Source organism: Orcinus orca, chromosome 14, assembly GCF_937001465.1.
Source record: "Orcinus orca chromosome 14, mOrcOrc1.1, whole genome shotgun sequence".
Classification (NCBI taxonomy): Eukaryota; Metazoa; Chordata; class Mammalia; order Artiodactyla; family Delphinidae; genus Orcinus; species Orcinus orca.
Genome location: NC_064572.1, coordinates 65,280,934 through 65,305,863, shown reverse-complemented (window position 1 = coordinate 65,305,863; position 24,930 = coordinate 65,280,934). Strand labels below are relative to the sequence as shown.

The following is a 24,930-nucleotide window of genomic DNA, read 5'->3' as shown; positions in this document are numbered from 1 at the left end:
CCGTGAAAGAAGACAGATTAAAATCAGCAATGGGAAAAGATGTATAGGGTAGAGTCCAGGAGAAACCAGGCACGAGCTGCCATTTGTCCTCTCCCAGTGCAGATGCAGGGAGAGTGTTTAATTCTCCCAACAGTGATGTGTGACATGTGTGAAGTGTTGCCAACCAGGGAAGCTCACCTGAGCCCTAGAGTCCAGAGTTTTTATTGGAGTTAGTCACATAGGCATGCAGCATTGATACCCCAGCACCCTCCCAGTAGTCAAACTGATATGGCATGTCCCAGAGCCCCAGGTGTACAAAAATAGGCATTCACCATAAATCACATTGTAGCATAAATTACATAAACTTACTTAGCATAAACTAAGTAAGAATGCTGATTGACTGGTTTAAAAATCTGTACTTCCAAAGCCAATGTGACCTTGGCTACATCAACAGAAATACAGTTTTAGATCAAGGGAGTTGATACTTTTAATCTCCAATGCATCTTGTATCCAGTTCTGGGTAGCATACCTCAAGGATACTGACAGATGGGAAGGCAGTGGGATAGGGAACAGTCAGAGGGAGAGACTCAGGAACAAAAAAAGAGCAAGCATTGAGCAATTGCTTCTATGTTGGAGAAGAAAAAACAGCGGTGAGAGGCAATACATGATAGCTGTCTTCAAATAACCAGAGGGTCAAAGACTTAGATGAGGGAAAAAGCACAAGCAAGAACAGACAAATGCCCTGTCTTGCCTTGAGTTAGTCTTACTGCCGTCACCAGCAGCATGCATTTACTTTAGTTAAGATCAAATTTTTTTCAAGAGGGATTTTTGCTAGGAACATAAGCAGAAACAGAACTAAATACCCAAATCTGCACAAGTAAGACTATATGAAGTGCAGACTCCAGAGCCTAACTTCAATGGCTAGAGAAAGATTTGTTTGGTTGGTACATCTTGCAGGTCCCTCTGTTTTTGTTCAAGCTCTCTCTGAGCAAAGATGCCCAGAGGGCTGGGCTGTGGTAATAGTAGTTCGGCAGAATGTGCGCTTGGCAGGTTTCTCAGATCCTCCCTAAATGCCATCCCAATCTTTTCTCTCTGGTATCGTCATTACCTCTGACCTTGGGCTTCACTGAGCTTCCCCTCTGCTTCCACTGCATTGCCCTTCCTTCCTGATTGAGTGAAATACATCCTTATCTAGTTTCTGACAATCTCTCCTCTGGACTCAAAAGTTGACACAGACCTTGCACATACTCACACAGTGACTCTCCTACAGCAACTTTGGCTTTGAATTCTTGAAAGTAATGCCGTTGACCAGTTTACTTGTCCTATTCAGTCTACCCAAAGTATAATCTCAGTGATTCAATCCTAGATGAATATTCTTGTAGGATGACCGGGTCATAATTGCTTATTAGATATATGTGTGACTAATTAAAAATTTTTTTCCCTTTCAAGTTCTAATAGTTGCAACCTCTGTGGTGTATTTTGTTATCTTGGAAAGCCCTAGCAGTAGAGAAGATTCAAGCAGATGCTGGTTCTGAATGTTTATTTTTGCTGTCTTCAGCAGATCATGACCAAAGGGTAGGTCCTCATTTTTAACCTTTTTCAATATGTTGTTGTGTACATGAGTTTTATTTTTAACCTCTCTTCAAAACTGGACTGATGAAATCTAAATTTTATTATCTATTGACATTAATAGTCCATGAATAAATGAAATGCCATATTGATCTTCTGAAAGCTTGCCAAGTATTTACTTACATAGAATGGATATTATGATTTGATCTTTACTGAATTTTGATTTCAGTTTGTTGGTGTCTATTGTTTTACAGAGGTTATAATTGTGATACTATTTTCTTTTAAGTGAGAAAAGTTTTTTTCTTCTGTTTCTAAGAAAGTGTTCTCCCAAAAGAAAATCTGGTTAAATAACATTTTAAATCAGAAGATGAAGAAGACAGTATTTGCCCAGAACAGATTTTACCCCCAAAAAAACACAGAGGCAGTATTGCACACTGGTTAAGGACATGAATTGTGAAGCCAGACTCACAGCTTTGACTTCCAGCTTTGCTATTTTCAAGCTGTGTGATCTTGAACATGTTATATAACTTCTCTGAGCTTTAGTTTTCCATATCTGTAAACTGGGACATGGTACCTAACTCAAAGACTTATGAGAATTAAGGCACTCAGAACAGTGGCTGGCATATAGTCTATTTTCAAATTCAAATATGGTCCCTATATAGTTACTTCTTAGATTACTTTGCTGAGTTAGCTTCTAATGAATAAGTAGGTCCATTATTATTAAAAGATTGATGTTAAACCATCTTTTTCCCCCTTTTTTCTTTCTTACATATTTTCTCTATTCACTTCCTTCTATTAATTACTGGACGAGGGGTGGGGATACAGGCTCTGAAGCTGGACTTGAATTCTGCTTTCAGCTTAATTCTAATCTTACCTCTGCTGTTTCTACTTCACAGACTAGGTCAGTCCATGGACAATTTCAGTTGCCAGAAAGGAGTTCCTTTTGCTGAGCTTACATCTGGCTTAAGATAAGGATAAAAGATTGTCTAGCCCTAAAGGACATCAAGAATTCTGTATGTCATGTATGAGTCCTTATGCCAGGAAATCATGGGAGATGGAAGTTACCCCTTTCGTTTATTCACACTTATGACATAGCAGATAAATCTGAGTTAAATTTGTGTTAATAAGCCCTTCTAAGGAAAAATGCTTTTTTTGCCCTGCGTAATAATCAGCAATTAACTAGACTTGCTACTGATTGTATTCCAAAATTCCAGCCCTCATATTAATGATTTTGGTTACACTCTGCTGAGCATTCTCTAACCCCTAGGAGAATGTGATAAAACTGGGATGAAATGTCTCAGAACAGAGACCACTTGTCTCATCAGGGGAGAGAGTAGCCGTGTGGTGATCTACAGTAATTAATCAGTGAGGAAGGGAGCCTGGAGACCCTTCCAAGATCAATCTTCATTTTTCTTTGTAGCCTGAGCTTTCTCTATTTTGTTTTATTCAGAATCACTGAAGCACTGTAGAAACATAATTCTTCAAATATCTGTGGTGTGACTCACTGTTTTATGACAATCCTGGTGTGTGTGGATGTGTGTGTATATTTCAAGGGATTGAAACAAAGAATTTATAAATCTTAGCTCGTCCCCACCCCCACCTAGTAAGCTTGTGAAATAGCATAAAACATGAGGGCAACCAAGTCATCTTCTAGGAGATGGACAGAGGAGTAGAGAAGCCTTCTGATCTACATAGTAACCATCCCTTTCTCCCTTTAAGTGTATGTGGCAGGGTTTGGTAATGTAATAAAAACCGTCCTTTGTTTGGCTGGATTCATGAGCACTCACCCCATTTGCAAATGGCATAGCCATGTGAGATATTGGAAAATAGCAAAGGCATGGGTGACATCAATCTAACCTGTACATTAAATCTGAATATGCAGCAAAGCCAGTAATGTATTGTCTATAAAGAAAAATAAAATTTCACATAGGAGCTCTGTTTTAAGATCCTGCAAAGCTCCCCTCAGTTATTTCCATTTTAAATTAGTACTGTGCTTTCAGGTATGCCAATTTATTTGGTTCTAAGAAACAAAATGTATTCTCATGATTTAGATGTTGCTTAAAAGCAACTTAGAGATTTCTGGCGATATAATAATAAAAATAAAACTAGTTGGAAATCAGTGATCACCACTCATAAGCAAGCAACATTTCTAGCTATTCTTTCTTTCGTTTACATCCAGGGAGATTTCTGGCTTTTTCTCCAGGCTCTGTTTGGAAATCAATACTACTCTTATTAGATCTGGCGTATGTGTTCCTAATGGAATTGCTTCTAACTGGGTTGACCCAGGTGGCTGTACATAATGGTCTCAGCTGGAGCAGAAGGTATGGTAGACTTCATAATTATATTTTTCTGATAGTTTCATAAATCGTCTATCAATGGATTTTTAAAATTGAGGTGAATTTACATGACATAAAGTTAATCATTTTAAAGTGAATAATTCAGTGGCATTTAGTACATTCGCAGTGTTGTGTAGCTACCACCTCTATCTAGTTTCAAAACATTTCCATCATTCCACAGTAAAACCCCATCCCTATACCCCTTTTTTCCAGCCCTAGCAACTACCAGTGTGCTTCCAGTTCTGATGGATTTTAAATACATTTCAAAAACTGTCTCATGTTTGCCTTTAGATCCATGAATGGTGGTTCTGGGCTCCCTGCTTATGTTCACAGGTAAGTTCTAGAAGTTCATCCCCAGGACTTTGTGTAATTTGCATTATCTCTGGAGGTAAAATTTGGACTCTAGCTTCCAGACTATTGTTCAAATCTTGCCCCCCTCTTTAGCCAGTACAGTAGAATGAATTATAAGTATCCTGGATTTATTACCCCTTGAGGAGTGGTCCCTTCTGTAATATTCCCTTATTTCCAGGCTCTTTGATACTGAGCTACAGAAGTCCTTTAAATTATTTTTTAAAACTCCTTTTTAAAAAATAGGTAAATAGCCCCCAATTCTATATAACTTTTAGCAGGAGCAAGGGGAGACTCATGATTGGATGGGCCCAGAGCCCAGTTTTGGTCTGCCACCACCTTACTGCAATACAGGAAGGCAGTAGGCTCAGGAAGTCTGCAAAGTGTAGCGGTTTGCCTTTGAGACTTGGTGTTGCTAAGGATTTCTGGGGCAGAGAAACCTTAAGTGAAACCTGGTGAGGAAGGGGTGAAAAAGAAGATAAAAAGAAAGATTTTTATTCCCTCAAGTGAGTGGACTTTCTTTTACATAGAAAGACAACGAAGGAAAGAAAAGCAAGCATTGTAGAGTCAGAAGACCAGGGTTCAACTCCCTGCTCTGTTGCTCACTGTGTGGCATCAGACAAGGGTTTTAACCTTGTCATTCCAAGGATCTATTCCTTCATTTGTCAAATGCGTATACAAATACTACACCTAACGAGGGTTGTGAGGCTTAAATGAGATCATTCTATGTTTACTGCCTAGTATAGTGGCTGGCACATAGTAAGTAGGTACTGAATAAATAATAGCAGTTATTAATACATCTCAGGATGCAGAGGATCACATTGCCTAGTGACTCTGAAAGTCATATTGGATATCATTAATGTGCTTTGTGGACAGGCTTCCCCACAATCTCACAGACTCACTTTCTTGTCCTGTTCCATCATAACAGTTGATGTTGCTGCTCCCCTTTCCTTCTCCTCCCTGACTTATGAGTCTGAACACCATTTTTCCCTGTTACTATAATTGTTCTGATTTAATAATTTATCAACTCCATAATATGCTTTTTTTTCTTTAAATCACAGTGTTACTTCTGCCATTCTTTCTCTCTTTTTTTACAAATACACTTTTTTTTGGGCTGCGTTGGGTCTTTGTTGCTGCGGGCGGGCTTTCTCTAGTTACGGCGAGCAGGGGCTACTCTTTGTTGCGGTACGCGGGCTTCTCATTGCAGTGGCTTCCCTTGTTACGGAGCACAGGCTCTAGGTGCGCGGGCTTCACTAGTTGTGGCACGAGGGCTCAGTAGTTGTGACTCGCGGGCTCTAGAGTGCAGGCTCAGTAGTTGTGGCACACGGGCTTAGTTGCTCTGTGGCATGTGGGATCTTCCCGGACCAGGGCTTGAACCTATGTCCCCTACACCGGCAGGCAGATTCTTAACCACTGCGCCACCAGGGAAGTCCCCCATAATATGCTTTTAATGTCTTTCTTTTATAAACGAGCTCATGGCAATTAGTGGTGACTCATTGAAAATAGGAGATACAAATGAGTCAGAGCCAGAAATTATATAAATTAATGAAAGGACTCTGGTCTTGCATAGAGAAGGATCCATTAACCATCTAGTACTATTCTTAGAAGCGGCAACGAACATCTACATTACAAACCCATGTATTGATGAGACTGTTGTTCTTTAACAGGCCCTGAAAGATGTTTTGATTACTACAAAACTCTCATTGTTAGTGTGCAACTAACATCTTTTTCACTAGCCATACCACTAATGTATCTTCAAGTGGCATGAAACTGCCCTTAGCCAGATGGACTAAGAATGACAGTATTGTTCGGGATTCAGCAAGCTCCAGCTTCAACCACTAGCACCAGCTGTGAATTGCATCCATATATCCCCTCATTTGCAGTCTCAATCCTGGAACCTGGGATGGCATTAGGGAATCTCAACTTGGCGTCCATGGACTCCTGGATACCCCAAGTAGATAGTCCTAAAGGAGTCACAAGCCCCTTGATCTTTACAGTTTTGTGTGTGCATTCTTTTTTTGGGAAGAGGATCCATAGCTTTCTCCAAGGGGTGTTTAATCCCAAAAAAGGTTAAGAATCATTATAGTAGAGGAAAATTCTATTACTGCTGCCCATGTTCTACCTAGACATCTGGGTTCTGCAAAAGTATAGCCTCATTTTCAAAGAAGGAAAAGATTCTTATCATTTTGAAGAACTTTTTATCATGTGACTTCTGCCAGTTCATTCTCAGAAATCTTCACCAAGTTAAGTTAGTTAAATTATTATCCAGAACGCGATTGGTTCAAGGTGGCAGAGTAGAAGGACGTGTGCTCACTTCCTCTTATGAGAGCAATGGAATCACAACTAACTGCTGGGCAATCATCGACAGGAAGACACTGGAACTCACCAAGAAAGATACCCCACATCCAAAGACAAAGGAGAGACTGCAATGAGACGGTAGGAGGGGCGCAATCACAATAAAATCAAATCCCATGACTGCTGGGTGGGTGACTCACAAACTGGAGAACAGTTATACCACGGAAGTCCACCCACTACTGGAGTGAAGGTTCTAAGCCCCATGTCAGGCTTCCCAACCTGGGGGTCCGGCAACAGGAGGAGGAAGTCTCAGAGAATCAGACTTTGAAGGCTGGCAGGATCTGATTGCAGGACTTCAACGGGACTGGGGGAAACAGAGACTCCACTCTTGCAGGGCAAGCACAGAGTGGTGTGCGCATGAGGACCCAGGGAGGAGCTGTGACCCCATAGGAGATGGAGCCAGACCTACCTGCTAGTGTTGGAGGGTTTCCTGCAGAGGCAGGGGGAAGCTGTGGCTCACTGTGGGGAGAGGGACACTGGTGGCAGAAGTTCTGGGAGGTGCTCCTTGGCATGAGCCCTCCCAGAGTCTGCCATTAGCCCCACCAAAGCACCTGTAGCCTCCAGTGCTGGGTCACCTCAGGCCAAACGACCAACAGAGAGGGAACTCAGCCCTACCCATCAGCAAACAAGTGGATTAAAGTTTTACTGAGCTCTGCCCACCAGAGCAACACCCAGCTCTACCCACCATCAGTCCCTCCCATCAGGAAGCTTGCACAAGCCTCTTAGATAGCCTCATCCACCACAGGGCAGACAGCAGAAGCAAGAACTACAACCCTGCAGCCTGTGGAACAAAAACCACATTCACAGAAAAATAGACAAAATGAAAAGTCAGAGGATGATGTACCAGATGAAGGAACAAGATAAAACCCCAGAAAAACAATTAAATGAAGTGGAGATAGGCAATCTTCCAGAAAAAGAATTCAGAATAATGATAGTGAAGATGATCCAGGACCTTGGAAAAAGAATGGAGGCAAAGATTGAGAAGATACAAGAAATGTTTAACAAAGACCTATAAGAATTAAAGAACAAATAAACAGAGGTGAACAATACAGTAACTGAAATGAAAAATACACTAGAAGGAATCAATAGCAGAATAATTGAGGCAGAAGAACGGATAAGAGACCTGGAAGACAGAATGGTGGAATTCACTGCTGCGGAACAGAATAAAGAAAAAAGAATGAAAAAAAATGACAGCCTAAGAGACCTCTGGGACAACATTAAATGCAACAGCATTCACATTATAGGGGGTCCCAGAAGGAGAAGAGAGAGAAAGGACCAGGCAAAATATTTGATGAGATTATAGTTGAAAACTTCCCTAACATGGGAAAGGAAATAGCCACCCAAGTCCAGGAAGCACAGAGTGTCCCAGGCAGGATAAACCTAAGGAGAAACACACCGAGACACACAGAAATCAAATTGACAAATATCAAAGACAAAGAAAAATTATTAAAAGCAACAAGGGAAAAACCACAAATAACATACAAGGGAACTCCCATAAGGTTAACAGCTGATTTCTCAGCAGAAACTCTACAAGCCAGAAGGGAGTGGCATGATATATTTAAAGTGATGAAAGGGAAGAAACTACAACCAAGATGACTCTACCTGGCAAAGATCTCATTCAGATTCGATGGAGAAATCAAAAGCTTTACAGACAAGAAAAAGCTAAGAGAATTCAGCACCACCAAACCAGCTCTACAACAAATGCTAAAGGAACTTCTCTAAGTGCAAAACACAAGAAAAGAAAAGGACCTACAAAAACAAACCCAAAACAATTAAGAAAATGGTAATAGGAACATGCCTATTGATAATTACCTTAAATGTGAATGGATTAAATGCTCCAACCAAAAGACAGAGGCTTGCTGAATGGATACAAAAACAAGACACATATATATGCTGTCTACAAGAGACCCACTTCAGACCTAGGGACACATACAGACTGAAAGTGAGGGTATGGAAAAAGATATTCCATGCAATTGGAAATCAAAAGAAAGCTGGAGTAGCAATACTCATATCAGATAGACTTTAAAATAAAGACTGTTTACAAGAGACAAGGAAGGTCACTACATAAAGATCAAGGGATCAATCCAAGAAGAAGATATAACAATTATAAATATAAAAGAGGAAACCGACAGTAACACAATAATAGTGGGTGACTTTATCACCTCACTTAATGGACAGATCATCCAGACAGAAAATTATTAAGGAAACACAATCTTTAAATGACACGATAGACCAGATAGATTTAATTGATATTTATAGGACATTACATCTGAAAACAGCAGATTACACTTTCTTCTCAAGTGCACATGGAACATTCTCCCAGATAGATCACATCTTGGATCCCAAATCAAGCCTCGGTAAATTTAAGAAAATTGAAATCATATTAAGCATCTTTTCTGACCACAATGCTATGAGATTAGAAATAAATTATGGGAAAAAACCCCGTAAAAAACACAAACACATGGAGGCTAGACAATATGTTACTAAATAACCATGAGATCACTGAAGAAATCAAAGAGGAAATCAAAAAATACCTAGAGACAAATGACAACGAAAACATGATGATCCAAAACCTATGAGATGCAGCAAAAGCAGTTCTAAGAGGGAAGTTTATAGAAACAAGAAAACTCTCAGATAAATAATCTAACCTTACACCTAAAGGAACTAAGAGAAAGAAGAACAAACAAAACCCAAAGTTAGTAGAAGGAAAGAAATCATAACGGTCAGAGCAGAAATAAATGAAATAGAAACAAAGAAAACAATAGCAAAGATCAATAAAACTAGAAGCTGGTTCTTTGAGAAGATAAACAAAATTGATAAACGTTTAGCCAGACTCATCAAGAAAAAGAGGGAGAAGACTCAAATCAATAAAATTAGAAAAGAAAAAGAAGTTACAATGGACACTGCAGAAATACAAAACATTACAAGAGATTACTACAAGCAACTCTATGCCAATAAAATGGACAACCTGGAAGAAATGGACAAATTCTTAGAAAGGTATAACCTTCCAAGACTGAACCAGGAAGAAATAGAAAATATGAACAGACCAATCACAAGTAAAGAAATTGAAACTGTGATTAAAAATCTTCCAACAAACAAAAGTCCAGGTCCAGATGGCTTTACAGGTGAATTCTATCAAACATTTAGAGAAGAGCTAACACCCATCCTTCTCAAACCCTTCCAAAAAATTTAAGAGGAAAGAACACTCCCACACTCATTCTACGAGGCCACCATCATCCTGACACCAAAGCCAGAAAAAGATACTACAAAAAAAAAGAAAATTACAGACCAATATCACTGATGAATATAGATGCAAAAATCCTCAACAAAATACTAGCAAACAGAATCCAACAACACATTAAAAGAATCATATACCATGATCAAGTGGGATTTATCCCAGGGATGCAAGGATTCTTCAATACATGCAAATCAATCAACGTGATACACCATATTAACAAATTGAAGAATAAAAACCATATGATCATCTCAATAGATGCAGAAAAAGCTTTTGACAAAATTCAACACCCATTTGTGATTAAAAACTCTCCAGAAAGTGGGCATAGAGGGAAACTACCTCAACACAATAAAGGCCATATACGACAAACCCACAGCAAACATCATTCTCCATGGTGAAAAACTGAAAGCATTTCCTCTAAGATCAGGAACAAGACAAGGATGTCCACTCTCGCCACTGTTATTCAACATAGTTTTGGAAGTCCTAGCCATGGCAATCAGAGAAGAAAAAGAAATAAAAGGAATACAAAGTGGAAAAGAAGACGTAAAACTGTCACTGTTTGCAGATTATATGATACTATATATAGATAATCCTAAAGATGCCACCAGAAAACTAGTAGAGTTAATCAATGAATTTGGTAAAGTTGCAGGATACAAAACTAATGCACAGAAATCTCTTGCATTCCTATACACTAACAATGAAAGATCAGAAAGAGAAATTAAGGAAACAACCCCATTCACCATTGCAACAAAAAGAATAAAATACCTAGGAAGAAACCTACCTAAGGAGGTCAAAGACCTGTACTCAGAAAACTACAAGACACTGATGAAAGAAATCAAAATGACAGAAACAGATGGAGAGATATACCATGTTCTTGGATTGGAAGAATCAATATTGTGAAAATGACTATACTACCCAAAGCAATCTACAGATTCAATGCAATCCCTATCAAATTACCAATGGCATTTTTTGCAAAACTAGAACAAAATATCTTAAAATTTGTATGGAGACACAAAAGAGCCCAAATAGCTAAAGCAATCTTGAGGGGAAAAAACGGAGCTGGAGGAATCAGACTTTCTGAGTTCAGACTATACTACGAAGCCACAGTAATCAAGACAATATGGTCCTGGCACAAAAACAGAAATATAGATCAGTGGAACAGGATAGAAAGACCAGAGATAAACCCATGCACCTATGGTCAACTAATCTATGACAAAGGAGGCAAGGATATACTATGGAGAAAAGACAGTCTCTTCAATAAGTGGTGCTGGGAAAACTGGACAGCTACATGTAAAAGAATGGAATTAGAACACTCCCTAACACCTTACACAAAAATAAACTCAAAATGGATTAGAGACCTAAATGTAAGACCAGACACTATAAAACTCTTAGAGGAAAACATAGGAAGAACACTCTTTGACACAAATCACAGTAAGATCTTTTTTGGACACACCTCCTAGAGTAATGGAAATAAAACCAAAAATAAACAAATGGGACCTAATGAAACTTAAAAGCTTTTGCACAGCAAAGGAAACTATAAACAAGCTGAAAAGACAACCCTCAGAATAGGAGAAAATATTTGCAAATGAAGCAACGGACAAAGGATTAATCTCCAAAATACATAAACAGGTCATGCAGCTCAATATTAAAAAAACAACCCAGTCAGAAAATGGGCAGAAGACGTAAATAGACATTTCTCCAAAGAAGACATACAGATGGCAAAGAAGCACATGAAAAGCTGCTCAACATCACTAATTCTTAGAGAAATGCAAATCAAAACTACAGTGAGGTATCACTTCACACCAGTTAGAATGGCATCATCAGCAAATCTACAAACAACAAATGCTGGAGAGGGTGTGGAGAAGAGAGAACCCTCTTGCACTGTTGATGAGAATGTAAATTGATACAGCCACTCTGGAGAACAGTATGGAAGTTGCTTAAAAAAACTAAAAATAGAATTACCATATGACCCAGCAATCCCACTACTGGGCATATTCCCAGAGAAAACCATAATTCAAAAAGACACATGCACCCCAATGTTCATTGCAGCGATATTTACAATAGCCAGGTCATGGAAGCCACCTAAATGCCCATCAACAGACAAATGTATAAAGAAGATGTGGTACATACATAGTGGAATATTACTCAGCCATAAAAAGGAACGAAATTAGGTCATTTGTAGAGATGTGGATGGACTTAGAGACTGTCATACAGAGTGAAGTAAGTCAGAAAGAGAAAAACAAATATTGTATATTAACGTATATATGAGGAATCTAGAAAAATGCTACAGATGAACCGGTTTGCAAGGCAGAAATAGAGACACGTAGAGAACAAATGTATGGACACCAAGGGGGGAAAGCGGGGGGTGGTGGTGGTGGTGGGATGAACTGGGAGATTGGGATTGACATGTATACACTAATATGCATAAAATAGATAACTAATAACCTGTTTTAAAAAATATAAAATTCAAAAAAAATTATTATCCAGGTAGAGAATACACTGTCTTTCATCATTTGATTGATTTGATTTCCCCACTTCCTGCCATGAACTCTCCACTTAGTGCATTATGTGTTTCAGACCAGACAGTCTGCAGACTGCCCGAAGGCCTTGGCAGGGAAAAAACAAACAAACAAAAGAACATTAAACGAAACTAAATGTGGATGCAGGAAACAGAATGGTTTCTGAATGACTTGGGGGTACACCTGTCTCATTGAACCAAAACAGTGCTTCTCTCAGTTAAAGCAGCAAAAACCACGAAACACAAGTTATGTTGGTGGGATTCATGTGACTTTTAATTCTCATTTTACTAACATTTTACAGTAAGTGTGGGGAGTAAAGATGGGGTGGAGTAAGGGAAAGGAAGAAGCGAAAAGTATTCTTTCAAGTTCGTGAACGACTGAAGCATGTGCTAGGATAAGAAAGTTCAGTAAAAGCATCATGTCCTTTTCACCACAGAGTTCCTAATGGAGATGTGTGACAGAGATATAGCAACTCTTTAGATCTGGTGCAAGTGACTCCAACAGAGAATTAATTCTGCATCAAACTTGGCACACATGGAAGACTGGGCAATGCAGCTGCTACACAGCTGGGCAGATGAAAACTGAACTCTCCAGAATCTACTTCCTAGCATGTGAGTAGGAGCATGTGTGCCTCTTCTCTGGTCTGAGTATCTCTTCGTCTCCAGCAGGGAAGGGAGACCCCACTAACCATGCAGCAGTGGGAAAACTGTTTGGGCAAGACTCTTTTAGAAAAGAGAAATATTTCTTTTTTGTATTCGCTGGTGGTGTTGATTGACCAGAAGTGTCTTCTTTTACTTTTGGGCAGGAGCATTGTGTCCTGGTGATAACATAATCTATACTTAGCACTCTTAAAAGGCATAAGAGTGAAACCAAGGCCTCCTTAGGACCTAGACTAGTGGGAAGGGGAATATGTGGATTCTGTCTAAGGGTAAAGGCATGAAACAGCTAATTCTCTATCACCACAAATGAATTGCCACAGATAAATGAGACCTTGGCTTTTCCCCTTCATACACATACCTCTTCTAGCTTATACTACTAAATCTAAGGTCAGCTTAATCACAGTTTGGGATTAACTATGACTGTGCTTCTAAAGTTAAGGTGAAAAGCTACACTCAATAAAGTATTCCTTTTTCCTGATTAAGTGGATTTGAATAAGCTAAAAGCCTAAAATCTAGGGACTTTTTTCAATATTTTATTTGTTGGGGGCAACCCATAAAACTTATCACTGCCATTTCTTTTAAACTATAGCAATAGAAGGACATGAAATGGACAGGGAGAAGTCACTACACAAATCACAGAAATGGTCAGCATGCATCTAATTCTACCTATTGAGCAGAGAGAGCTAAAGGGGGTAAGTTCTTTTGAGAAGAACCGAAATGTATTTCAAAGGGATAAATACTACACTAGCCTTTTTTTTTCTTCTGAATGGAAGAAAAGGATATATGGAATTGAGGGGGGATGGGAGGGAAAGAGTCCATTAAACAAACACCTATCATTTGTGAAACAGTTCTATCAGAGTGGTGTCAGGTGTGGACCGTGGGTTTATCTTTGGCAGTGACCTTATGTTTTAGGTATCTAGAGTGAGATTAAATAGCTGGGTAATGGCTGCGTATGGTAAGTGAATATAGGTTTTAATTTCAATTCACAGCAAAATGATGACGATCACAGATTTAGTACCTTAGTTTGTACTTCCTCTGTACCTGAATCATCTATTGCTGTGAAGCCTAAGGTTTAGGTGAGAAAGCTGCATTCTTAGATAACTCCTCTGTGATTGCTCTAGGACTGTGGTTTGCTCCAATCTAAGGTGTAGTTTTCTTATTAGAGAAAGTAAGTATTCAATGCTAAATATGAGACTGAAGCCTTGAAAACATTGTATAGTGGCGACAGGTGTTTTGGATCAGGAATAGGCTGTTTAACAAGTCAAATGCATATTATCCCCTCTTAAGCATTAACTTTTTTCAAGCAACAGAATTATATTTTTTGGCTTGAAATGGTGCTTTCTTCTATATTTGATTTCTCGGTTTTCTTAGCAGATATCACTGTCTCCTCCAATATTTCTTCAAAACTTTCCCCTATCTGGGAGGTTTTCTTCGTGGCTACCTTAGAAGCCTCCTCTTCCTCCTCCTCTTTCTTAAGAGACAGCCCAGTGGATGAGACTTTGGAGGTGGTGGAACTGAGGATTCTAGGAGGGAGCAGGTAACTTGGATTGGGAAGTGGATTCAGCCCTGAAATGCTTAATCCACTGGTGCTAAAACGTGTCTCTTCGCCTTCCAGCAGTTTCCTGTAAATCCAACAGAGAAAAACTCTCAGGAAGTCAACTTGAAACTTTTAAAGAATTTAACCCTCCAGCCTCTATTCATTTTAGAAAGATTAGAAAGATTTCGCAGTTTCTTCATGAGATTGAGGCCAATAAATATTGAATTTCAAGGCTCAAAGACCTGGACTTTATCCGGCACGTGCACACACACACTCAAACACACACTCACACACACACACACACTCACAAATCTTTAGCACAAGCTGCGTTTAAAGCACTGTCAAGGGGAAACCTATCCTATTCGCAAATACATTTAAAAAACCCTACAACTCCCCTTGGTTTCATCACACCCATTTTTGGCACTTAGAGTCTACAAAGCTCTAAGGAGAAGTAATTTTACTAATTAACACCTTAAGTGCAACAGGGATAAGAAGGTAAGAAGTCCACAAAGGAATTGCCTAATCAGCCTGAACTTGAGATTTGTATTTTTTTCAACGTGTAGGGGTACAAAGGAAATGGAATCAGCAATAACAGAAACCAGTGAATTAAACTGTTTCAGATACCAAGCTTTTTCCCAGCCTGGCTTAAACAGCATCATAAAAGCATGGCCCCAATACCTTTTTTTCTCATAACTCTAATAATTTTTATCATTTTTTTTTAAAAATCAGAAACTCAAAACACTATCAACTCCTCTTGGAGCTTTGTTTTGAAGTAGTATACATAGTGTAAGGAAAAAAAGAAAAAATTTTCAGACAGATCTGGGGTTGAGTTTGAGCTCTTCCGTTACCAGCACTGTGACTTTGAGCATGTTGCACAGTCTGTGGTTCAAGTTTTCTCATCTGAAAAAATGGGAATAATATGACTTGATACCTAGATAATTTATATGCAGTATCTAATATAGTGCCTGGCACGCAGTAGTCATTCAAAAAATAGTAGCTGCTGTTATTTATTTATTTTGAATTTTATTTTATTTATACAGCAGGTTCTTATTAGTTATCTATTTTATACATATTAGTGTATACATGTCAATCCCAATCTCCCAATTCATCACACCCCCACCACCACCACCCTGTATTTATTTTTTTTAGAGGTAAATGTTCACTTATATATTGCTTGAGTAGGAATCCAGGGGGATACCTCACCTGTTGGGACTTTCTATGTTACACAAACCTTATTTTTAAAGTTAGAGTCTGATGGATTTTATTTCAACCTCTGTGCACTCACATTATCCCCTTAAATCCTTGCAGAGGTAGGTAGACTACTCCAGGCCTAGTAAGGTGGAGCTGGGATATAACCAAGTCGAGGGACATAAGGGTCAGCTCACCTGGAAGGAGCCCGTGATGCTTTTCCTTAACCCCCCCCCCCCCTCACCCATCAGAAATCAGAGAGACTAAAACCACTTATTTGGGTAGAGATGCCCCAGGTGATGGGATCTGCTTGGGTGAGCATGCCCTGTGACATACCTGTAAGCTGCTATCTCAATGTCAAGAGCCATTTTGACATTGAGCAAGTCCTGGTACTCCCGAAGGTGACGGGCCATCTCACTCTTGGTGTTCCTCAGATCATTCTCCAGCTGCCCAATGTTATCCTGAAAAGCAAGACATGTCCAACATATTTAGGCCAAAGCAGCTGGCATTCATGGAGACTGAGACTGAGATTGAGAAAGCAAGGATTCTCAACCCTGCCTACACATTAAAAATCCAGACCTGTCCCCCAGCCCAGATTCTGATTCATTTGTTCTAGGGTGGGGTCCCAGCATCTGCATTTTTTCATAAAGGTCCCCAGGAGATTTGGATACATTTCTACCACGGAGCACATGGTTCTAAACTGAATACTGGGGAAATATTTATTTTTTACTTACTTACCGTCCCTCCCTTGCTTGTTGTATTACTGCTGAATCACTCAGTTGTTACATGTACTTTCCCAAACCAAAGGCTCAGGTTAGGAGCTCAGATTCAGAAAATTCCAACTGTGGACAGCACAGAGGGGATGGCAAATCTTCTCTGCCTCCATTTGTTTTGATGGTTTCCTGGAAGTCTGCTACTCAATCACTTTACTGAAAGCATTTTCATGACAGATAGGAGGAAGCATAAACACTCCAAGGAATTTTTTTTTAATCCAAATGGCAGATTGAAATTATAATATTTTTTTAAAAGGAAACTAAGTTCATATAATACTTTTGCTTTAAGTTCCTCCAGGTGCAAACCCAGGCACAGAAGAAAAATAGCTTTAAATCTGTGATTCTTGAGAAACCAGAGGATCTTTTAAAAACACAGTAGATCCCATTGCTCATCTTCCTAAAACCCTCCAACAGCTTTGGAATTAAGTCCAAACTCCTCAGCATGGCCTCTACTCTTCCCCTTGCTCAATGTGTTTCAGCTACCCTGGCCTTCTCTTTTGCTCCTTAAACTTACCAAGTTCATTGCTATCCCAGGCCCTTCAGGCTAGCTATTTCCTCTGTTTGGAATGCTCTGTGGTGGGTCTTCACATGACTGACATCATGTCATACTAGATTCAGTTCAGATGCCCTCTACTCAGACAGGTCTTCCTCAGCATCCAGTTTAAGTACCCTTTCCACACCGATCTAGCACGTGATTTTACCTTAAACCAGGGCAGCTGCTAGCCCATGAAGGAACTTTGTGTAAATTAGAAAAAGGCACCTCCAGTGGGAAGACAACTTAGAAAAAAGCCCCCACTTGAAACTGGCCACTCTGATTTTTATTTATTTATTATATGTAAAAAATAGATTTATTTATTTATTTTTGGCTGCGTTGGGTCTTCGTTGCTGCGCGCGGGCTTTCTCTAGTTGTGGCGAGCGGGGGCTGCTCTTCGTTGCAGTGTGCGGGCTTCTCATTGTGGTGGCTTCTCTTGTTGCGGAGCGCCGGCTCTAGGCGCGTGGGCTTCAGTAGTTGCAGCACGCGGGCTCAGTAGGTGTGGCTCGCGGGCTCTAGAGCGCAGGCTCGGTAGTTGTGGCGCACGGGCTTAGTTGTTCCGTGGCATGTGGGATATTCCCGGACCAGGGATCTAACCCGTGTCCCCTGCATTGGCAGGCAGATTCTTAACCACTGCACCACCAGGGAAGTCCCCACTCTGCTTTTTAGCTCTTCTCATTATCTGGGTAATTCCTTGTTGTGGGGGGCTGTCCTATGAACGTAGGATTTTTAGCAGCATCCCTGACCTCTATCCACTAGATGCCAGTAGCACGTGCCCTGCCTCCCAGTTGTGAAAATCAACAATGTCTCCAGACACTGCTAAACGTCCCTGGGAGGGTGAATCACTATTAGAGAACAATTGAACCAGGATGTAATTTACATGGAAACCTGGACCCCTTCTGTCTAGTTCACCTCTGGAAGCCCACAGCCTAGCACAATGCACACTGTAGATGCTCAATGAATGACTGTTGAATGAATGAATGATGCTACATAAGCATTTATTTTCTTATTCTGAGCAAATAATTTATATAATTCAGTTGCAACTCTGTCAACATGAAGAGCACAATGACTGAGAGTTATTTTTATGAAGTAGTGATGCAGATAAAAATATCAGAAACCTCAAGAAAGTAAGAGCTGAGGAACCTTTGAACTTCCCTTGTGGGGATGTTGAAGCAATGGTGAAAGGCAGGGCTGACACATTGGGGGTACAAACTTCCAAATCAATAGAATCTGCAGAAAGAACAAAAATTCATACCACCTACCTGTTCTATAAATATTGACAGGAATACCACAAAGAAGAAACTCAATTAACTGATGGGTACAGAGCAAGGGATGATAAGCAGTGGGGAAAATACATAATACACTGGACAGTGATGAAAATATTCCAAAGTGTGTTAAGAGATCATGAGAGTTTAAAAGGATTTTTACCAAGAAATTTTACTGGATGGTTGCTATATTTGAGGTTAAACTAGCCTACAAGCAAGTCTGCTAGTGACGCATTAGAGGTAAGAGAATCAATATTATTGTGGTAAGGGGGAAAAGCATCTAGGGTGAAGGAAAAAGGAGAAAGGGGAGGGAGTATACTCATTATGCAAAGGAGCAAGAGAAATGTTATATGAGGAAAAAAAGAGGATTTCATCAGGATCTTTGGGTTGCATTTCTTGCCCTGCCACAAACATCTAACATACCTCAGTCAGTCTCCTATATTTTAGTTTCTTTGAAACTTCCATTTCTGTATATGGGAAATTACAGTGTTTATTCTTTTCTGAGGTGTTCTGAGATCCTCAGGTTAGGATGCCAATTTAATGTACCTCACATTATTATGTGATGAATCCATTATCTGTTAAATTAGATAATAGGCATTAGAACAGCATTTGGCACCTAGGAATGCTCAATAAATGTTAGTGATTTTTAATATTGTTAATATCTCTACCCTTGTTAACTCTCTACCCTTATAATGATATGGACAAATTAATCACGAGCCCTCCCTACAACCCTTTAGATAACTAAGGAAGGCAACGTAAAATAAAATTTTAATGTTGGAGAGTTGGAGGCAAACCCCTTAAAGCACCACGTTATTATTTTTTGTTTGTTTTTCACGAAGATGTACATCTCCGTAACAGATTTTTTAAAAATCACAATTTTAAATAAAAACCTTTCTAAAGTGGTTTGTAGTACTCTTACCTAGGACACTAAACACAATGCAACCTTTCTCAGCAACTAAGGATTAAGATAATGATCAATTATTTTTCTATAATACTGTGATGTGATTTTTAGGTCAACTAAGATATATCAGACTGTTTATTTCTATCCTAAATGGCCCCTTAGAGCAGTATTTTTTATAATTTTTAAAAATTTTTTTAAATTTTATTATTTTTTATACAGCAGGTCCTTATTAGTTATCTATTATATATATATTAGTGTATATATGTCAATCCCAATCTCCCAATTCATAGAGCAGTGTTTGAGTTAGTGTTTGCTATGTATTGGTTTTCTTTGTCCTGAAAGTTTAACTGATCTGTTTCTACTCATTCTTGACAATGCCTGACTCCAGTGGCTCCTCTTCTTTATCTTGCTGCAGGCTTGAAATCCAAATAGCAAAGTACTTTAGAATCATGTAAAGTTAACAATAAACAGGCTGGGAGCAGCAAAAGGGCCAACTTCCCAATATGTGATTTAGAGATAGACATTTTGTCACATCAGCAGGTTAATTAGGTCCTTTTTAAAAAAATTATTTTTGTTTCACAGCTGTGTTTTCTGAATGAGAGGTTGTTGGGGACCTGAGTTCCAGATAGCTGAAATTTCCTTAAACTTTTCTGTTACACATTTCACGTCTATTTTATGGATCAGTGTAGACAGAAAGCACGACTTTGCTCCTGTTAGAAGGAACTGTGCTGACTGCTGACCACTGCTCCTCAGTGTCCAGTCTCTTGTTTGCACTCTCTTCCCCACACCAGGCTGTCTTGCATTGCCCTTCAAAAGCCCTGCCAAAGATGGCCTCCAGCTCGGAATGTGAGCAGAGCGCTGCAGACTGCTCCCTCCCCCAACCACGCAGCTACTGCTGGATTAGCCTGAGGGAGTGGGAGAGAGGCACTCCCAGCTCCAGCGGGGGTCTCTCCTGGAATGGCTAAACCAAGTGCTGAGCATCTTCCTCAGGGCCGGAAGGAAGGATGCGGGCTGGGAGTAAAGAGAGAGAACTGGCCACACTAGCATCTGCAGTGGAGCATAGGAACAACAGACAGTGCTGTGGGTTTCATCACTTTGAGGGGCCCTCAGCCAGGTGAGCAGTAATGAGTGCGGCACTCACTGATTGAAAGAGGCTGTTCAGAATTACTGCTCTGCCTGATAAATGAAGGTGGGGAGAGAGGATTTCTATATATGGTACACTCACAGGTCACTGTGCTGCCTTTTCTCACGCCTATCTTTGCTTCATCCCATATTTTTATTTCCTACCATACTTTAAAATGTTGCATTATATGTATTTCTATAGGCTGATTTACACTGGGAAATGTGGTTTAAGTCAATGCACACCCAAATCAGTCTGAGGAATGACGGTGCTTTTATCGAAATTGCATATTCCTGGGCCCCACCTGCAAACTGCTGAATCCCTATCTTTGGGAGTGGGCCTGAGAATCTTTCTGTTAAGCGCCCAAGTAACCTTGGTGGGTCAATGGGTTTAGGAACCACTATTTTTTTTTTTTTCTGTAAAGGCTCTATCAGGATGGCCCAGGTGACAATAATACAGTGAGGTAGAGGGGGCAAAAACAGAACAAAAGAAAGCAAAAAGCACATGGATGAGTTGGAAAAAAAAAAAAAGAGAGGGACCAAATGAAGCTTTTTTCTTGAATTCTAATTTCAGAAATGGATCTATCAAGCTATAGATTTTTACTCAGCCACTGCCACCCCCAATCTCCAAGGGGCCAGCCCCTTCCTCCTATTTAATTAGGCTGCATTCCAATCTCATACTGGAGAGAAGAGGGCAGACTTGGCTCATCTCCCTGGAGAGCATTAACTAATGGTGTGATCTTGATTGTTCAGCAAGGTCTTTCAAGGAAAGCTTCAGCTTTCCAAGACTGACCACAGTATAGGGCCAGGGCCCCCAGTACCCTGCAAAAATGTCCTTCGACATCTTTGGCAGAGCAAGAACTCTAATGGTGGTGAAGCAGCTATGCAGGAACCAGAATCACCCTGTGTCAGAAATGGAAAACCTTCAGCTAAAGAGGGTGGCTCTGTTTGGCTTCTGAGGACAACAGCCCTAACTCCTCATAATTTTTCCTGTTACCTTATTCAGGCTCTCTCATACACCACTGTATACTTACTATGTCACCTTGAATCATTCATCACCCTTTCAAAAGTGTGATAAGCTTTCTTTCCTCAAATAGGCTGTTAGCTCTCAGGAGCAGGGAAAATGTGACTTTAATGGGGCCCTCCTCTGCCTCTAAGAGGGTGGCAAACTTGCAAAAGAAGATGAGCCTACCACTAATCTCTGAAGCAGAAGAAAGAACAGCCTCCATTACTGCAGTGAAAGGGGAGGGGGAGGGGGTTAGAGGGCAAGAAAACAATGGCTGAATCTCACTGTGGAGGAGGCTTTTCATCTCAGTCAGCACTGCTAAGACTGCTACAGAGAATAGCCCGATGACTCCCTTGTGGCTTCAGGACTTCAGGATCCTTAGGTGAAGATGTGAGCCCCACCTCAGCCTTAGGTCCTAAGAGGTAGGTAGGATACACACACACACACACACACACACACATATACATATATACATATATATATATGTATATATGCTGTCTGATCTTCTCTTCCATTCAAAGCAGGTCCACTGAGGCTCTGAGGCTAAAGCTGACGGGGGCAGCACTGCAGAGCTGCAGAGGCTGCAGTTAATGGTGTTTTTTGTTTTCTGCAGACTACATCTCCATGACCCTACTATTGTCTAACACTGAAAGCCTTTTACAGCAAACAAAACAAGCCAGACAATACTGTCACTACCTCTCAGAATACAAGGGCTATAATGAGCAAACAGAGGACATGGCAAAGCCCAATTCAGATGGAGGTTGTGGGTAAGTTATCCTTTTTAGAGAAATACTGGGCTAGCCCTCCAGAAGACCACCTAACTCATCCTTTGAAGCTTCTAGAAGAAAACATGAAGTCTCAATTAACTAAATGTGATTAGTTCAGGCCGTCTGGGACCTAGGCCACAGAGTGAAAAGTTCAAGTTACAGATATTGAAGTGGAATAGAAGTATTTGAATATTACTGTAATTCCAAACACCAAAACAAATGGTCTAAGCAAGCTTCCTTCCTTTATCAAAGGGAGTAACTTATAATGAACAGCAAATACTGCACATCAATAGCTCCAGACTCAAATAGCATTTTGAGGTTTCACTCCTTTCTTGATTGTATTTTATTAATGTTCCCAAACCCCATTAATTTTATCAAATGTAAACTTTGATCTTGGCTAGAATGAATTATTGCAAGTTTCCGAATTATTAGCATTCTATCCCATGGAATTTTTATTGCACCTTGAAACAGAACCACACTATTTAGATTCTTTTCTACACTTTCCTCCTGCCTCTGTGTCCTTTGTGGTCATAAGCCCAGAATGTTCTATGTGGTAAAACTGAAGAGGCAGTGGCCTTTGTTTGTAGAGAAAAGGAGGAAAGAGCCAATCGATACCTTCACAGGGGCTTAGAGGACAGGCAAAGACGGAAAAAAAATAAGTGACCTATAACAAAGATGAACCCATCTCTGTGATTTATCACATGCACTTAGGATGGAAGAATGTTAAGGAAATGGGCATGTTCGAGTGGGATTTCACTGCTGCTGAGCAGATTAAGTGGTTTTTGTTAAGTGCTAAGCCATCCATGAAAGTGAAAATTGATGCTGTCCACGAGGTGACCTTTTTGATTGCAGGTAGCCAAGACTGATGTGTTGGTGTTGCAGAAGAAAAAAAAATCAAAGCAGTTAATTGCCTAGAGACTCATAACTGGGACATGAGACAAGAGGGAAATTCTGAGATGGGAAGAACGAGAGATCAGCACCGAGGACAGCGACCGACCACTCTCATTTGCTGACGACTGCAAAGCTTTCTTTAGGAAGTAGTAACATTACTCCGTGGAGGAGGGAACCGTGTATCTGTGTTGGGGGAGGACAGAGCAGAGCGGTTATTACTAGCCCAATCACTCATCTTGTTGGCTCCCAATCTCTACTCCTTTGAGGGCAAAAGTCAAGACAATGGGATAGAACCCTTCCCAGTTTAGTCCCTCATTCTTCCCCCAACCCAAGGGCAGGACTATTTCCAGGGCGCACAGAAAGCCTTTCAAAGTCAATCAAACAAGCCAGACAGCGGAAACAGCACCACGAGCCATGGAGAGGCTGTGACCCACCCCCGTTGGGCTCACTCCTACTTTGGGTGGGTGTTGTTCTTCAGGTCGCCAGCGTGTTTATGCCCACTTGCTGACAGGGAGGCATGAGGTAGATTTTAAGACTCCGAAGAACAGAAGCTTGAGGGCTTCTTTGTTAGAAGGGCTTGGATAGGGACGTTAAGTGAGGGGCAGGGAAAGAGGGCGTCCAGGCCCCTAAAATTAGCGAGAGAGGCTCCAGGGCTTTTTGTTTGCTAATGCCTCCAGGCGGGGCTCTTTCTGTCCCCTCCCTTATCCTCTCCTTGGTTTCTAGAGCCCCAACTGTGCGGGAAGTATGCGCGGGAGAGAACAGGACTCCCCTCCCTACGCAGCGTTCCAACCTTTACCTGGTAGCTGGCCACCTCGGCACTGTGACGCTCCTCCAGCTCCAGGATCTGCCTTTCCAAGGACTCGTTGGCCCCGCGCAGCCCCTCGATCTCGATGGTGCGTGCCTGCAGCTGGCGCCGGTACTCGTGAATCTCCTCGCGGCTGGCCCGGATGGCCTCGGTGCTGCGCGCCGCCTGCTCGTTCAGGTTGGCAAACTTGGACTTGTACCACTCCTCAGCTGACTGCAGGTTCTTGGCGGCCAGGGACTCATACTGGGCGCGGATCTCCCTCAGCGCCGAAGTCAGGTCTGGTTTAGCCACAGCCACGTCCACCTCGGCCGCGGCCTGCGACGACGCCTGCAGCGTGGCCAGTAGCTCGGCCACCTCCTCGTCGTGCACCTGGCGCACGAAGGCCAGCTCGTCCAGCAGCGACTCCACCTTCTTCTCCAGATCCAGGCGGGCCAGCGTGGCGCCGTCCACGTCGCGCTGCTGCGCCTTCAGGGCGCGCTCGGCCCCTTCGCGCCCTCGGCTCTCCTCCTCGCAGCGTGCCCGTAGCCGCTGCACCTCCTCCGCCAGCCCGTCGCGCTCCAGCAGGGCTTGCGCGCGCGCCGAGCTCGCCTCCTCCAGCTGCGCGCGCAGCTCGCGCAGCTCGCGCTGGAAGAGCTCTCCGAGGCGCGACGGCTCGGCGTGGCGCTGCCGCAGCGCGGCCAGCTCGGCCTCGAGCGCGCGGTTCTGCGTCTCCAGCTGGTGCACCTTCTCGATGAACATGGCGAAGCGGTCGTTGAGGCCCTGAAGCTGCTCCTTCTCGTTAGTGCGGATGATCTTGTACTCGTTGGTGCGCGCCGCCGCCTGACTCAGGTCCAGCCCGTCGGACGCCGGAGACCGGCGGTAGGCCAGGCCCAGGCCGAGCGACGAGGCCGAGGAGCAGGCAGCCGAGGAGGCCACATTGCAGCGGGACAGCGACTGCGAGCGGAAGCTACCCGCGCCGCCGGCCCCGGGGAGACGCGAGGACAGGCGCGAGCCGTCTCCGAACACCTTGCGGTAGGAGGAGGCGGCGCCCAGGTAGTGCTCCGAGCCGAAGCTCATGGTGCCGGGACCAGGACCGGGGGAGCGGCTGCGCTGGAGCTGACGAGGAGAAGAGAGGTGAGCCGGCCGGGACGCGGCGGAGCAGTGTGC

General features: G+C 41.8%; 2 protein-coding genes across 3 annotated transcripts in view; one reads left to right on the top strand and one right to left on the bottom strand.

Annotated features, from left to right (window-relative positions):
* Window positions 1–24,930, top strand: part of NT5C2 (5'-nucleotidase, cytosolic II) — a 307,851-nt gene that overhangs the window by 124,579 nt on the left and 158,342 nt on the right. Inside the window, exon 1 of one of the 2 annotated variants that reach the window (XM_049696826.1) lies at window positions 24,757–24,897. The exons of the other annotated variant lie outside the window; for it this stretch is intronic. The gene's annotated coding sequence lies outside the window, so the exon portion shown is untranslated. Of the gene's footprint in view, window positions 1–24,756; window positions 24,898–24,930 lie in introns of those variants that run through there. 2 annotated transcript variants of the gene reach the window in all.
* Window positions 12,593–24,840, bottom strand: INA (internexin neuronal intermediate filament protein alpha). The gene is made up of 3 exons (XM_004265897.3): window positions 23,776–24,840; window positions 16,062–16,186; window positions 12,593–14,622 (listed from the first exon to the last, which is right to left on the bottom strand). Exons 1-3 carry the CDS (start codon window positions 24,838–24,840, stop codon window positions 14,313–14,315), a joined length of 1,500 nt encoding a protein of 499 aa, XP_004265945.1. The 3' UTR covers window positions 12,593–14,312.